The sequence below is a fragment of the Ptychodera flava genome, chromosome 11 (assembly GCF_041260155.1).
Source record: "Ptychodera flava strain L36383 chromosome 11, AS_Pfla_20210202, whole genome shotgun sequence".
Taxonomy (NCBI): domain Eukaryota; kingdom Metazoa; phylum Hemichordata; class Enteropneusta; family Ptychoderidae; genus Ptychodera; species Ptychodera flava.
In genome coordinates, this window is record NC_091938.1 from 5565453 (window position 1) to 5580423 (window position 14971).

At 37.0% G+C, this 14971-nt stretch overlaps 1 protein-coding gene across 1 annotated transcript; it reads left to right on the forward strand.

Moving 5' to 3' along the window:
- Positions 1 to 7392: 7392 nt before the first annotated feature.
- On the forward strand, positions 7393 to 11296 carry LOC139143355 (uncharacterized). The gene is made up of 2 exons (XM_070713598.1): positions 7393 to 8992; positions 9605 to 11296. The coding sequence occupies exons 1-2, from the start codon at positions 7393 to 7395 to the stop codon at positions 10204 to 10206; spliced, it is 2202 nt and encodes a 733-aa protein (XP_070569699.1). The 3' UTR covers positions 10207 to 11296.
- The last annotated feature ends 3675 nt before the right edge of the window (positions 11297 to 14971 follow it).

A 14971-nucleotide genomic window follows, 5' to 3' on the forward strand; every position in this document is an offset into this window, starting at 1 on the left:
GAAAATTGAATAGAGACTGCCACCCTGACAGCTATACTTGTTATGTGATTCACTTTTTCGTAAGATCGACTGACTTACAACACCAGTTTTACACAAATTATTATTGGATGTAATTCTACCAAACAAATTCAGATTATGTCATTTTCTGTTTGCTGCACGTTCACTTTATCGCGTTTTGTTTATCAACGTGCGACCTCTTCTGTATATGGAAGAAAACTGCTGTTATATTTGCAAGAATGTTTTCTGTCGAACAGGACGGATTTGTAAGAAAAAGAAGTAGCAATTGACGCTAACATATGAACAGACACTACTGGCCCGAACCATGAGTGCTCCTTGATCCAAATATGGAGTTATTTGGAACATCCGTTTGCGATCATAAACAGTTCCTTTACGTAATCGCCAATTACGTAAAGAAACTGGGTAAATTAGTTCGATAAGATATTTTTTGTTGGGTGAGCAATATTTGACTACCTTTTCAAGGAAACAGGAAAGTACATGGAGTGTCTCAATAATTTCCTTCTCGCCGCCCCCAGGTGTATATACATATAGGTAAAGATACCACAACTTCAGTAATTCAAGAGAAGCAGGTCCGTCCTTTTTGTTTTTGATAAGCTGTACAGGCAGCCACATAGGAGTTTTATATTGGATAAATGACTTGTTCCTGATATTGCAAAGGTGTCTCACCATTGATCATGTGCCAAATTTGAAGAAACTTTCGTAAGAGATAAACCTATCTTTGTGAGTGTATTTGGCAATTTGTATACTTGAGTTCAGTGGCAGCCAACAAAGCTGTTGTTTAGCGATATTTTTGCAGAGGGCGGACAATGTTTACCCTTGTCAACGAGTGGGCAGCATTTCCTCATTTACGGTCGGGTGAATTTACATAATTGCATTGCTCAGCGAAAACGTTGAAAAAAGCCTGATGAGCAACAGAATAATGTATGAGGTAAGGAGATGCTAATGGGAACTTCTAACAACCGTGGGGAGAGGGCAAAGGGGAGTTTTAGGGTGAAGATATGATGAAAAAGTGGGGAGATGGCGGGACGGGATTTTAATTTAAATCGTTAAGGGAGGACAGTAAAAAACAGCTCCAAATTATATGTCCCCTCATAAAATATGTAAAAGCACCTATGGTTACAATGTAAAAAATCGGCTCCATGGCTGTCCTTGGAGCTGGGCGCATTATCGGTGCTCGGCGAACTCACGGGTGAGTGACCTAATAGTATATTCGGAAATGAACATGTCACGAAGTTCATGTAAAAAACATGAGACACCGGAAATTTTGGGATTTATACCGAAAAAAAAATTATGATGCACCTGTAAGTTGATTAATCGTCAGTTAGGAAATCGAGTATTTAATGTTCTTTACTGGGAAAACAGAATACATGATCAGTCAACCTGAGTCATCTGAGGACCGTAATTTCTCGATTACCATGCTGTACCACATTCCATTTTTTCATTTGTTCAGACACCTATTTGGCAAGGTCTGTCAAGTCGGAGTTGGTAGGTAATAGTTTATATTTGAAATTCCAGTTGGCTTGGCTTTTATTTGTCAATTTTCATGCTCTGCAAACGGTCTTCAGCAGGCGACTTAATTAGCTCCTCATAGATTCTTATAGGCGTACGATCTATATTCGACGTATAGTGCCAGTTATTGCGTGCTGCGCCCGTGTTGTCCTACGTAGTTTCCGAGTCAATTGACCTTTGGACTGGAGGAGAACAATATATAATCCTTGTGATTGGAGACCTGCCATTTGCACTACACTGTATATAAAATTTTCGATGATTCTCGCAACATACCTAAGATGAGTCTTCCTGCAAAAATTTCGCGCCACATGTAAGGCTATTCGGCACATGTTAGTTTCACAAATGCCTAATCTTGTATGATGACGTCAGAGAACGGTCCCACCACAAATGGTCAGAGCGATTTTTACTGAAGGGAACTGAGGTTGGAGTGATAGGTTCTAATGCTATTCTGGTCTCTGACTCATGCAAATGATTTTAATCAATAACATTTAAAAATGCCACCGGGGCAATATGTCTGTGTTGTGAACACATCTCCGGTTCCGTTTGGGTAAAGACACCGATATGATCTGAAATTACGAAATCCGTCATGATGAGTCACAGTCCTACAGTCACAGTCCGAATTTGATAAATGGTCGACATGCAGTTAAATTCGATAACATTGGCAGTAAGTGTATTTTACTCAACTGATCTCACTCGTCTGAATATACAGGGCTAAAACGACGATACAAGTAATGGGTCATATTTACAATGACAGTCCTCATAGTCACCTGTGGTCGGTCTATTCCGCTCAGCGTCTATGTCCTCATAGACGTGTGTACATATGCCTGAGAACTTCTCAGGCATATGTACACACGTCTATGGGGACATAGACGCTGAGCAGAATAGACCGACCACAGGTGACTGTGTAGTCCTCGATGTTCAATAGCTTGCTCTGTAAATATCAGTGAATTCTGTCTGCGGTTCAGCTTAACGAGAAATCTCTACAACGAAAAGACTTCAGTAAATTGGGTGACCATAAAATGAAAGGGAAGGATGAGACCTTAAATCGAAGGGGGCAGGGGAGGCAAAATATTACGGCCGGGATAGAACCTGAAAATAAGAGGGAGGAAGACTACCTCACCCGTCCCCTTCGCCTAACCCTTTCTCCTTCGTTTTAATTTTTCTCTTAATGGTAGAATGCGCCTCAGGCACAGATATTTGGTCTCTCTAACTTTACAATTCTTTTCTGAACTACCGCTTGTTGGGGGGGGGGGTCATTTTAAAGCCCTTTGAAAAAAAACCATAACCGTCTTAGTTATTTTGGAAATCATAAATTTCATATTTCTCCATAGAGTTAATACAGAACACAGGCATTGCAGCCATTTTGAATTTTGAATATCAGTAAATATCGGGTAATGTGTTTCTCTAGTACCAAACTTTGCACGCTGACCCCTGATTTTTATTCTTGATTATGAAAGTGAGTGGTTGAAAGATTCCTAAGGAAAATTTGAACAGTAGTTTAAGTACCTTAAATCCCCGGTTTATTTGTTCACTTCCAAAACATGCCAAATAAAACAGAATACACCTGGCAACCAGCTTTGTAGAACAAATAATTTCAATGGCAACGAGTGTGAACGAGTCTTTCTCTGAAGTTATAACCAAAACAAAGCCATATGCTGACTTAACAGCCTTCGGTTAACTTTCATACTGATCTGTTTTTTGGGAATTGTAACTGATGGATAAGATTAAATTGTTATGCAAATGCAGCATTTAACGAATTTTAAAGAGAAGGGGGTCGTCAGAACAGCGCCTGTGCGCGACTTTCTTGTTTAAGCACAATGTGTCTAGGTACATCACGTCAACAATGCTGCAATAAACACGATTGGAACTAATTTGGGATAATTGGATGGTGAAGTAATGTCGATTTGCTCGAAAAATGTAATCCTATCTGCCTTTCTTTTTATGTTACACACTTGTTTCTATGAGTAATTTGCGATATTGCAACATTCAGCTATGTGGCACCTAACACTTTTGAGAAATTTGAAAACTATAAAAATCCAATTATCCCAAATTAGTTCCAATTTAATTAATATTTAAATAATATTTAAATTATATGTAGTTAATATTTAAATTTTACAATGTGGATTATGATAAGCATGTGTTAACTGATATCAATCCCAAACGTACCTTTGTACGTACGTACTCTTTGTTTAAATGCGTCACACACTATCACGGAGTGCAGTTCAAAGTCCATGAATACAAGTTATATTTTTATAATCGCTTTGTCACGGTGGCTGCACTCACAGGGAAGGCTAGGTACCAATTTACGAGAGTAACTCTTTTTCGTGTGTTTATAGACTTAAATGACGAACAAAAAATTCACCCAGTTAGGTCGGCGTAGTTAGTCTCCCTAATCAACGTTGTTTCAAAGGAGGGTCTGTGCCCCTAGAAACACCCTTGACAAGAGAAGTTGATGAAAGTTAGAAATCAGAACATAGAAATCTTCGAAAAGTTGTATTAAAGTCGAGGATTCAGAACAGTCGTTTTCTGTTCGTTTTCGTTGCAGCCAACGAAATTTTTCGAAGGAAAAGATATTCACGAACGGTTCTTAAAACTTAGGGGTTGGCGAATGCGTGTTTCATGCAATAGGAGAATTGGAAGGGTGCTCCTAGGATGTCATCTCTGTCATTTTGAGAAACTTTGCTAGCTGAACGGATGGGATGCTATTGTTTGCGGACAAGTTTTGGAATTCTTCAGCGGGGATGTCGTCTACGGTTATGAAATCACAATTCAGTATATGGACTGTCATAATTTGATGTTAAACTCTTGGTACATGTACGAAGTATGCGTTATAAAGCTCGATGTTTAAAGTGAATAAGTTAGTGTTAAGAATAGCATACATGCATATATGGGGGTTTAATTATGGAGCTGGGAGACGATGGGATGGGAAAGCATTAGTGGTGCGAGAAGGAGATAGGACAGGTCAGCGTGAGCCTTAAACTATATAGTTTGCAAAATTTCTCATAAGAAGCAGTGGAACTTATACCCAGCTTTCTCTGTCCTTCCAAAAATTTCAATTTATTCAAAATGTCAGACGTGTACTTTCACAAGTAAAACATAGCCTATTTTTTCTTAAAACATCTCGAAATCGGCTGTTTGTACCGTCATTTATTCAAATAGTGAATGCGGTAGGAGTTCTTCAATGGACTGAAAGTTTCGTCATACTTTCCAAGATCTCTGCTTATAGAGATTATGAAGATCACCCTCGAAGAACAAATCTTCCAATTTATCGATATTCAGATTCCTTTTAAGGTAGTATGCGCTTCGAAAGTGAAAGACTTAAATTTTTGCTCAAAATTCCTCAAAGAATCTTTCAACCACTCTCTCTCTCTCTGTCTCTCTCAAATAAGAAAAAAATCTGGGATCTCCGCGCAAACTTTAGTACTAGAGAAACAAATTACCGAAGATTTACCAATATTTGAAATTCAAAATGGCCGTCAACTATGTGTTAACTCAATGAAGAAAAATAAAATTTTCAATTTTCGAAAAACTAAGACAGTGAAAAGTTTTCTTACACCAATAGCTTTAAAATGAACCCTCCACAAGAAGCAGATTAGAAAAGAATTGTAAAAGTTTGAGAGTCCGAATATCTGTTCACGAGGCGCATTCTTGCGTAAAGTAGCGGTGTGCATCGGACAGCAAACGGCTTGTGAGGAAATGAACGTCGTTGCTTTGTAGAAGAGGCAGTTGTCGGACTGAGGTTGATGTTTGGACGAAGGAGTTTTGTTGTGGCTTCTCTGTGGTTATAGCTGTATGTAGAAAACGAAATGTGGTTGAAAGTCTATCATTGCGTAAGACTATAATCAAGAACTATGCTAAACAAATTTAGCCGCATTGTTCGGTTTACCGTTCTCATGTGTAAGAGCGCAGTGTGTGTCCCTCGATTCGAATGTTGCACCTTTTCAATGAGATAAATTTCGGTAATTTAGATACTGGTCTATCACAAACGGCATCAATATACATTTTCCGAGATACGCAGCCATCGCCAGTCCCACACAACACTTCAGCCTATGAACGCCACGTAATTAATAAATCATCATTTTTTCTCACGTGTTAACACACGTGAGCATATGTCGCAGCGATGTCTGTGTCTGTCTGTCTGTCTGTCTGTCTGTGTCTCTGTCTGTCTGTTGGTCCGATATCTCAAAAACGGCTCATAAGATCAGAATCAAATCTGGTAAATAGATTTAGATAGCAAATGGCAAGATCTGATTACTTTTTGGTGGGTGTGGCTTGCATACTTTTTGCTCATTTGCATAATTAATGATTTTAGAAAAAAAACGGATATACAGTAAAAACGAGTTCACACAATTTGATGAGATTTGCTGCAAATGTTGATCACACCAAGATATATCAGCAGTGGGAAGCATTAAGGGGTGACATGAAAGATAGTTGCTAATTTGCATATTTAATGAACTTTCCTAATCAGGGATATATATCTGATTTGACTGGATCAAAATTGACCAAACTTGGTATGTATATTGAAGATACTATGATTTAACATTATTGAAAGTCATTAAGCATTTTAACTTCAGCCAATTCCTAATTTGCATATTTAATGAACTTTGCTAATTAGGGATATATATTTGAATTGACTGGACCATTGTTGATGAAACTTGCTACATGTATTGAAGCTACTATGATACTACATTCTTGAAAGTCATTAAGCATTTTTACTTCAGCCAATTCCGAATTTGCATATTTAATGAACTTTCCTAATTAGGGATATATATCTGAATTAACGTGGTTTTAGTTATTGAAACTTGCTATATACATCAAAGATACTGTGATATAACATTATTGAAAGTCAATAGACATTTTTACTTCAGCCAACTCCTAATTTGAATATTAAAGGAATTTTCATAATTAGGGATATATATTCTGAATTGACCAGAACAAAATTGATGAAACTTGCTATGTACATTAAAGACACTATAACACAATATTGTTGAAAGTCATTAAGCATTTTCTCTTCAGCCAATTCCTAATTTGCATATTTAATGAACTTTCCTAATTAGGGATATATATCTGAATTGACTGGACAAAAATTGATGAAATTTGCTATACACATTAAAGATACTATGACACAGCATTATTGAAAGTCATAAGCAAGTTTTCTTCAGCCGATTCCTAATTTGCATTTTCGATGATCTTTCCTATGCAATTCACTTGATCAAAGTTTGCAAAACATGCTATGTACATTGATGATTATACCAATATCGAAGGTCATTTCACATTTTCATGTCAGCTTATTTATAATTTGCATATCTAATGAGGTTTCACAGTTCAGCATATATGGCATGAAGGACTTGGCCAAAGGTAGTTACACTTGCTATATAAAGTGGTGATACAATGACAGCAGTCAAAGAAATTTAATATTTTTATTTCAGCTAATTACATATTTGTATACTTCATGGCCTTTTAGAATAAATGTGGTGAATATTGTTCATTATGTTGATCATAATACTTCCAATGAAGTTGCAAACATGTGGCAAAGGTTCAAATTTACACATAACTGCAATATATAATGTAACACGTGAGCATTTTCAGTTCATATCTGGTATTAATTATTACTTTGCTTCATGGTACAGTAGGCACTTGGTGTAAATATATTTTATGTACTTATTGTAATTACTCAAAGCAAAATAAAATCAGCATCTTCAAGCTAAAATTAAAATTAAAATAATTGTAAAAGTTACGATCATTCTACCACATTGGGTCACGGGAAATAAACAAAAAACTGGCGATCAAAGTTGTGAAGGGCATGGGTATAATGTACGAAAAAGTCCTTCCTTATGTAATGGTTGGTTCTCTTTCAGGATAACTATGGCCAGGAAACCATCTTGGGATGACAGGAAAAAGAAATATGATGCACGTGGTTGTATGTTGACATCAGTACCTGATGAACTGTGGACGAAATATAAAGATGCTAAAATTGTCGACTTGTCGATGAACAAAATAACTAGCATACCGTCACAGATCAAGGAATTGACAGTAATTGAAGAACTCTCTCTGAAAGACAACAATTTGCAAATCTTTCCTGATGCTGTATGCCAAATGAAATCCTTGAAAATATTAAACTTGGAATCGAATTCCTTTACGTCTGTCTCCTACAACGTTATACAACTCAATCAACTGCAGGAAGTTAATCTATTGAAGAGTGGTACACCTACATTTCCAAGAATGATCTGTCGTATCCCAAGTTTGAAGAGATTACACTTTGGGTTCAAGGATTTGCCATTTCGTGTCACCAGTTTACCAGATGATGTTTTGACAACACTGCCTCTTGAAGAGCTATATCTGTACAACTGTAATTTCAGCCTGTTTCCCAAAGTGATCTTCAAAATCAAGACATTGAAGGTACTGAGTCTGGTTTGGTGCAAAATTTCAGATGAGCTGAACAACCTTGGGGAACTTTCAAATCTCAAACAACTCACCCTGTCTTGCAATGAGCTAACCTCACTTCCTGAAAGTATCGGCAATCTTTCCAAACTCGAAGTACTTCATGCAAACAAGAACAAGTTGGCGAGTTTACCGGCCGTGATGAAGAAGCTGTCGAAATTAAAGACCATCGATTTAGACGACAATCCTTTCAGTAAAGGGAAGTCTATGGCATGTGAAAATAAATCATCGAAAGTCAAAAGCATAATAAGTCAAGCTCCAGTCGCAACGGGCGGAATGAAACCACCTGTTGAGTCACAGCCAAAACAAAGCGTTCCAAAACAAAGCGTTTTACATGTAACACAGGACACCGGTACAAAACGTCTCTCAACTCCGACATACCAAAGTCCTCTGAAATCTTCAGTTTCAACACAACAAAGTCGAAAACAACCTGGGAAAGAAGAGGCCAAACCGATTGCAACACCTACATATGGAAGTTCCCTAACATCATTGCTTCAATCAAAACAAAGTAACACGCAACCTGGAAAGGCTGAAACGAAGATAACGGGAATACCAACAGGGAAAAGTATTGCATCAATGTCAACTGGCTCTGGAACAACACCGGAAAAAAGGATATCATCAGCGCCCTCAAACACGAGATCGTTATTGTCCACACCACGAGAGACACTGTCACAACAGGTTTCAAGGGGCGTGGTTCCAACACAAAGTAAAATACCAACTTCTTCCGTACTTGAGAAGAAAGAAACCGGCCAATCGCTACAGAAGTTACTCAACGACAGGGAGAGAAAACAAGAAGAACTTCGACAAAAACAAAAGATCCAACAACAGCAGACACAGCAACAGCGCCAACAGAGCATAGAAAGTAAAGTTCCAGCCAGGGCGAAAACAGCAGCAGTTTCATTAGGACCATCGCCTGGTATCGGAAAATATTCCATGGAAAGAAAACCTCGAGGACAAGCAGTGATCATTAATAATTACAAGTTTGGACCATTTGAAAGAAGAGAGGGCACGCAATTTGATAAAGGTAAGCTTTCCGCGACTTTGCAAATGACGCAAATTGTAGCATCATATCACTTTCTAAAATATTCCGATGTAAAAAGATATTATGCAGAGCAAAACTTTTATATGACGAAACAGAATTGTAGCTGTCAAACTTTAAGCTCAGCAAAGCAAACTTGCTGGTTTACAGCTTCAAATTTCGTACATCTAAATTCCATGGTGACAAAATGTAAGAGTCCATTCGAAAAAAAATTGTGATGATCTACCACTCGTCTATTTCATATTCAACGCCAAATTTCTACGAAATGCTATCTACTTTATACCATTCGACCAACTTAAAGGGGAAGTTCACCAAGGATGATTTTTACATATGTGGTAGCTCGTTGACTACGAGCTGTGTCTTGAAGTTTGTTAATCGATTACATATACATTCATAAGGGTCACTGAAGTCCCTCTCCCTTAAAAAAGAAGGCTGTGGAATGGAAAACTAACTTACGCACCTAAGGTTCCAAGACAAGAAATTGACCTTTTTAATCTAACAATTCTCTGGTGGTTAATAAGCTCAGGACCCCCCCCCTAAATTATACATTTTACACTTATTCTGTTTCTGGCTCCAACTTCCGTTCATCTGTTACAGAGAACCTGCAATCCCTGCTGAAGAAACTTCATTTCTGTGTTCACATCTACAACGACCTTGGTGCAAGTGACATGGAGTGTGTTGTGAAGACGTTCAGTCTCGAAGACCACAGCGATTTCGACTGTTTTGTCTGTTTTGTGTTGTCTCATGGATCAGAAGGCAAAGTTTCTGGCGTTGATGGCAAGAGTGTTGAGATAAGAGATCTTACTAAACACTTCTCAGCTGAAAATTGCAAAACGTTGGCCAGTAAGCCCAAGTTATTCTTCATCCAGGCATGTCAAGGACAAATGTCCATGGGAGGCTGGATGCCTACAGATGCTGTATTTGGAAGCACTCTGATCCCAAACGAAGCAGACTTTGTGATCGGCTATTCTACCGTACCGGGCCACGTTTCGTACAGAAATACCGAACAAGGAAGTTACTACATAAAAACGTTAGTGAATCAACTGCAGCAGCTCTCCGATGAACATGACTTAGTGTCAATACTTGCAAACGTTAGGGAAGAAGTCAGCCGCACGGTAGGCGTTTCTGGTGGTGGAAACTGTACACAAGTTCCAACGGTAGTTAGCACCCTGGGGAAACAAGTGTATCTGAAAAGTTAAAACAGCGACTGAACAATTGTCTGTGAATTACAAAATCAAATGTAGGCGAATACATTTGGAAAGGGAGATCGAGAATAATTTTGAAAAAACCCACTGCGAGTACATGCTTAGGTACTTCAAAGTACTGTGGTACTGAAAGGGACTAGAGAAATAGAAGCTTAAAGTAAATCGGAAGTATCATGTTGGGCCAATACTGACGATGCGGATCACTTTCTGTTCATCTACACTGGATGATTGAGTCCCTCACTGACTTCAAGATATTAGCTGAGCATGTACTTCCCCACAAACCCGAGTCACCAAGACTGTGTTTTAGAAGGGTTGTACAGTTGCTTATTCAGATTATGTTGACATAAGCAAAATTAAGATGTTCTCATGTTTGGTGATATAATACCAACATGAAGTTTTAGTGTATTATAACATGGTGATTTAAAGAGCTTTGAATAGGTAAACTGAATTTGGTGTCAATCTTATGTAAAATATTCATCCAAAAACCGCTGTCGGTGATTTTTACAGGGTTTATTTCCAATAAAATATTTTCCATAATTTTATCGATGTTAAGCAGTATCAAAGCTGTGAAATACGTCATATAATGTTAATAATATTACCAGTTGTTGCTTGCTTGTAAATAAAGGATTTACTCCACATTTTGTATTATAAAAGTGTTACATAAAAAGAAGTTTAAATTTTTCTGACACAAGATGACATAAATATCTAGGCATTTCTAAGTCTATATAATGAAAAAATATAGTCTGTAAGTTAATTAATGACACCTCAATTTTGATATTAGAAAAATTAGCTGTTTTTGGAGTTTTTTATCAGGAATATAATATTGAGAAAGTTGTTTCTTTGAACTAAGAACTTCGGACAGACTCACGAAAAGGGAATTTCTTCTTAAATACTATTCGTGTTACAGCTTAATGTTTTCATTTACTATCAATTTTTTCCGAAAGACTTCATATTTACCCATTAAATTTGTTTTCATTAACCCTGTTATAACTTTTGTGTGTTTCAGTGATGGAGTTTAATTGAGGAGAAAGTTCATTTCATTTTCCTTCAGTTAAGCATTTAAAAGTTGAACCAGGATCCACTAGCAGTAATTGCTCCATGAAAACTTGTTTGACTAGATTATTGGCTGGGAGTTGTACAATGCATAACCAATATTTGGCGATGTTGAGTTTAATTTCAAACAAAAGTGTATATTGTCCTATTTACCCCCTCACAGTTGTATTGCAGACTTGTCTGTAGGATTGTAGATTATATTTACAAAAACTTAAGACAATTTTTTTCAATTGCTGCTCTATCCTACTTTTTGTTGTTGTTGTTCAATATTTTTCGATCAGCTAATTAGATTTACATATTTCACAAACTTTCCTAATCAGGGATATATAAATGTCTGAATTGACTCAAGCAACGATGATGAAAGTTGCAATGTAGATTGAAGATAATTGAAGTGACATTAATTAAAGTTGTTCAGCATTTTAAGATCAGGTAATTACTCATTTGCATATTCAGCAACTTTTCAATTAGGTATACATATATCTAAATTGACTTGATCAAAATCGATGAAACTTGCAATGTACTTTGAAGATACTATGATAGAAGATTAATAGTCGTTCAGCATTTTTACATCAGCTAGTTACGAATTTACATATTTTACCAATTTTCACAAGATAAGACTTTACCAAACTTTGTGAAACTTATCATGGATATTGATGAGACAATGATTTTGTATCAGTGAAAGACATTTTAATTTTTCATGTACATACTGTATTTAATTATTTTGGCTTTTGTAATGAACACTGCAAATTAGGCACATTAAACTGGAAGGACAGTGACCAAAGCTAATTGAAAGTTGTATCATTAGCTAATTGGTAATTTGTACATTTCACGAACTTTTCAAAATTAGTAATAACTGGTCGGACTTGACCAAAGTTGATGAAAGCGATATGTATATTGATGATAAAGTTTATCGAATGTAGTGAAAGACATTTTGCATTTTGGCATCAGATAATTCAAAATTTACATATGTTAATGAGCTTTCAGGGTTTGGCATTTAAACTTGAAGGACTCAACTAAAGGCGATTTCTCTTGCTATGGAAAGTGGGATACAATGACAGCAGTCTAAGAAATTTTGTATTTCCATTTTAGCTAATTATACTTAATTACCATACTTAAATGCAATAACTTTGTGGTGAATATTGCTCCTGATGTTGATCATAATAGTTTCAATGAAGTTGTGACAAAAGTTTCAATTTACAAACAACTGATAATAAATAAAGGAAAAATTCCATATCCCCTCAGTTGTTCGAAATATTAACACACAACTTTAGAATGCCAGATAATGGATGATGGGTATGATATCATTGTTAAATATTAGCAAATTCACAAACTTTTCAAAGACATTGTCAAACAGTGAAACAGGTAACTTTTGTGAAAAGCAACTAAGTTTTTGGGCAAGTTGGTATAAGCAGTCTGCTAGACAGTACTCTCTGATTGTTTTAACTGAACAGCATGATGAAAAGCCTATATTTTACCACAGTGAGTTATCAGTTTCAACAAACAAGTCATTGACAATGACATAGTCCCCACTTGTAATAGGAGTATTAGTCTTGATGGGGCAGGGAAATGTGGTCATTAAGAAGTATCACTGGAGTGTATATGTTCAGATCTATGGACACATAGGTCTATGTTATTGTTCCCAATTTGAAACAAGAGGCATGTCTAAGTTATGGTTCTAAATCGGGAAAAACGATCAGACCTCTAGCTGTATTGGCCAGCCAAGAAATACATATGCGCATAATAAATGAGGTACAAGATGTGACATCTTAAGGTCTATTATCCTATCAAAATTGAAGCGTAAAGAACTTGTGGTTACTGAGTTATGCATATATGCATAATCAAGGTCAAAGGTCATCAGGTCACGTGACATTTTGAAAAAAAAATGTATTGCTAATAGGCCAAACCCGGAATTCGAATCGACCACGTACAAACAAAGCCATGTGCGCAAACACGCACAGACGTACGTGTATTTCCATACGCGTTCAGTACACGTGTGGGTTTGTTTGTACCGGCATCACATGATTATTTGGGCGTACTGAATAGGTAGAACGGCGTACGCATCGCCGTCCTTTTATTCCGGAGTAGAACCATTAATCCATATATGCCAAATTCAGACCTCTAGCTCTATTGGCTTGCCCACAATTATATATGGGCATAATTAACGAGGTAAAGCGTGTGTTGTCATAAGGTCTCCCATCCTACTAAATATAAAGGACATTGCACTAGTGGTTACTTATTTATTGACATCATCGTGTATTTTAGGTAAAAGGTTATCGAGGTCACATAACATTTTGTCAAAAAATTTCTATCCTGTAGTCTATCCCTATATACCAAAAATCATACATCTAGCTCTATTGGCTCGCTCAAAATTAGATATGCACATAATTAATGAGGTACAATATGTGGCGTCATAAGGTGTCCCATCATACCATGTATATGAAAGGTTTAGCACTTGTGGTTCCTGAGTTATGGACAAATATGTATATTTGAGGTCAAAGGTCACCGAGGTCACCTGACATTTTGTAAAAAAAAGATTGTCTTGATAAGTTATCGCTATATACCAAAAATCATACATCTAGCTCTATTGGCTCGCTCAAAATTAGATATGCACATAATTAATGAGGTACAATATGTGGCGTCATAAGGTGTCCCATCATACCAAATATGAAGGGTGTAGCACTTGTGGTTCCTGAGTTATGGACAAATATGTATATTTGAGGTCAAAGGTCACCGAGGTCACGTGACATTTTGTAAAAAAAATTGTCTTGATAAGTTATCCCTATATACCAAAAATCAGACATCTAGCTCTATTGGCTCGCTCAAAATTAGATATGCGCATAATTAATGAGGTACAATATGTGGCGTCATATCCCATCATACGAAATATGAAGAGTGTAGCACTTGTGGTTACTGAGTTATGCACAAATATGTATATTTGAGGTCAAAGGTCATTGAGGTCACGTGACATTTTGTCAAAAAAATTGTATTGCTAAGTTATCCCTACATACCAAAAATCAGACCTCTGGCTCTATTGGCTCGCTTAAAATTAGATATGCACATACTTAATGAGGAACAATATGTGGCGCCATAAGGTGTCCAATCATACCAAATATGAAGGGTGTAACACTTTTGGTTACTGAGTTATGGACAAATACGTATATTTGAGGTCAAAGGTCACCAAGGTCAAGTGACATTTTGTCAAAAAAATTGTATTGCTAAGTTTTCCCTATATACCAAAAATCACACCTCTAGCTCTATTGGCTCGCTCAAAATTAGATATGTGCATAATTAATGAGGTACAATATGTGGCGTCATAGGGTGTCCCATCATACCATGTATATGAAAGGTTTAGCACTTGTGGTTACTGAGTTATGGACAAATATGTATATTCGAGGTCAAAGGTCACCAAGGTCACGTGACATTTTGTCAAAGTGTCTGAGATATCTGCGTGAACGGATGGACTCACAGATGGACTCACGGACGGACAAGACCCAATCAATAAGCCCCCTGGACTTTATCTGTGGGGACTAAAAACTGTGTCACTGCATCCTTTTTGCAATATGAATACGATGAGAAACTAAATTTTTATTTTCTTGGCCTTATACATGGGAGTCTATGGACTGCCTTATACATGGGAGTCTATGGACTGCCTTATACATGGGAGTCTATGGACTGCATTATACATGGGAGTCTATGGAGGTGAAAA

Excerpts from the sequence above, each read along its gene's own strand:
- LOC139143355 (XM_070713598.1), top strand. The coding sequence starts at position 7,393 with ATGGCCAGGAAACCATCTTGGGATGACAGGAAAAAGAAATATGATGCA. Across the intron at positions 8,993-9,604 it reads GGGCACGCAATTTGATAAAG|AGAACCTGCAATCCCTGCTG; the intron begins GTAAGCTTTCCG and ends CATCTGTTACAG.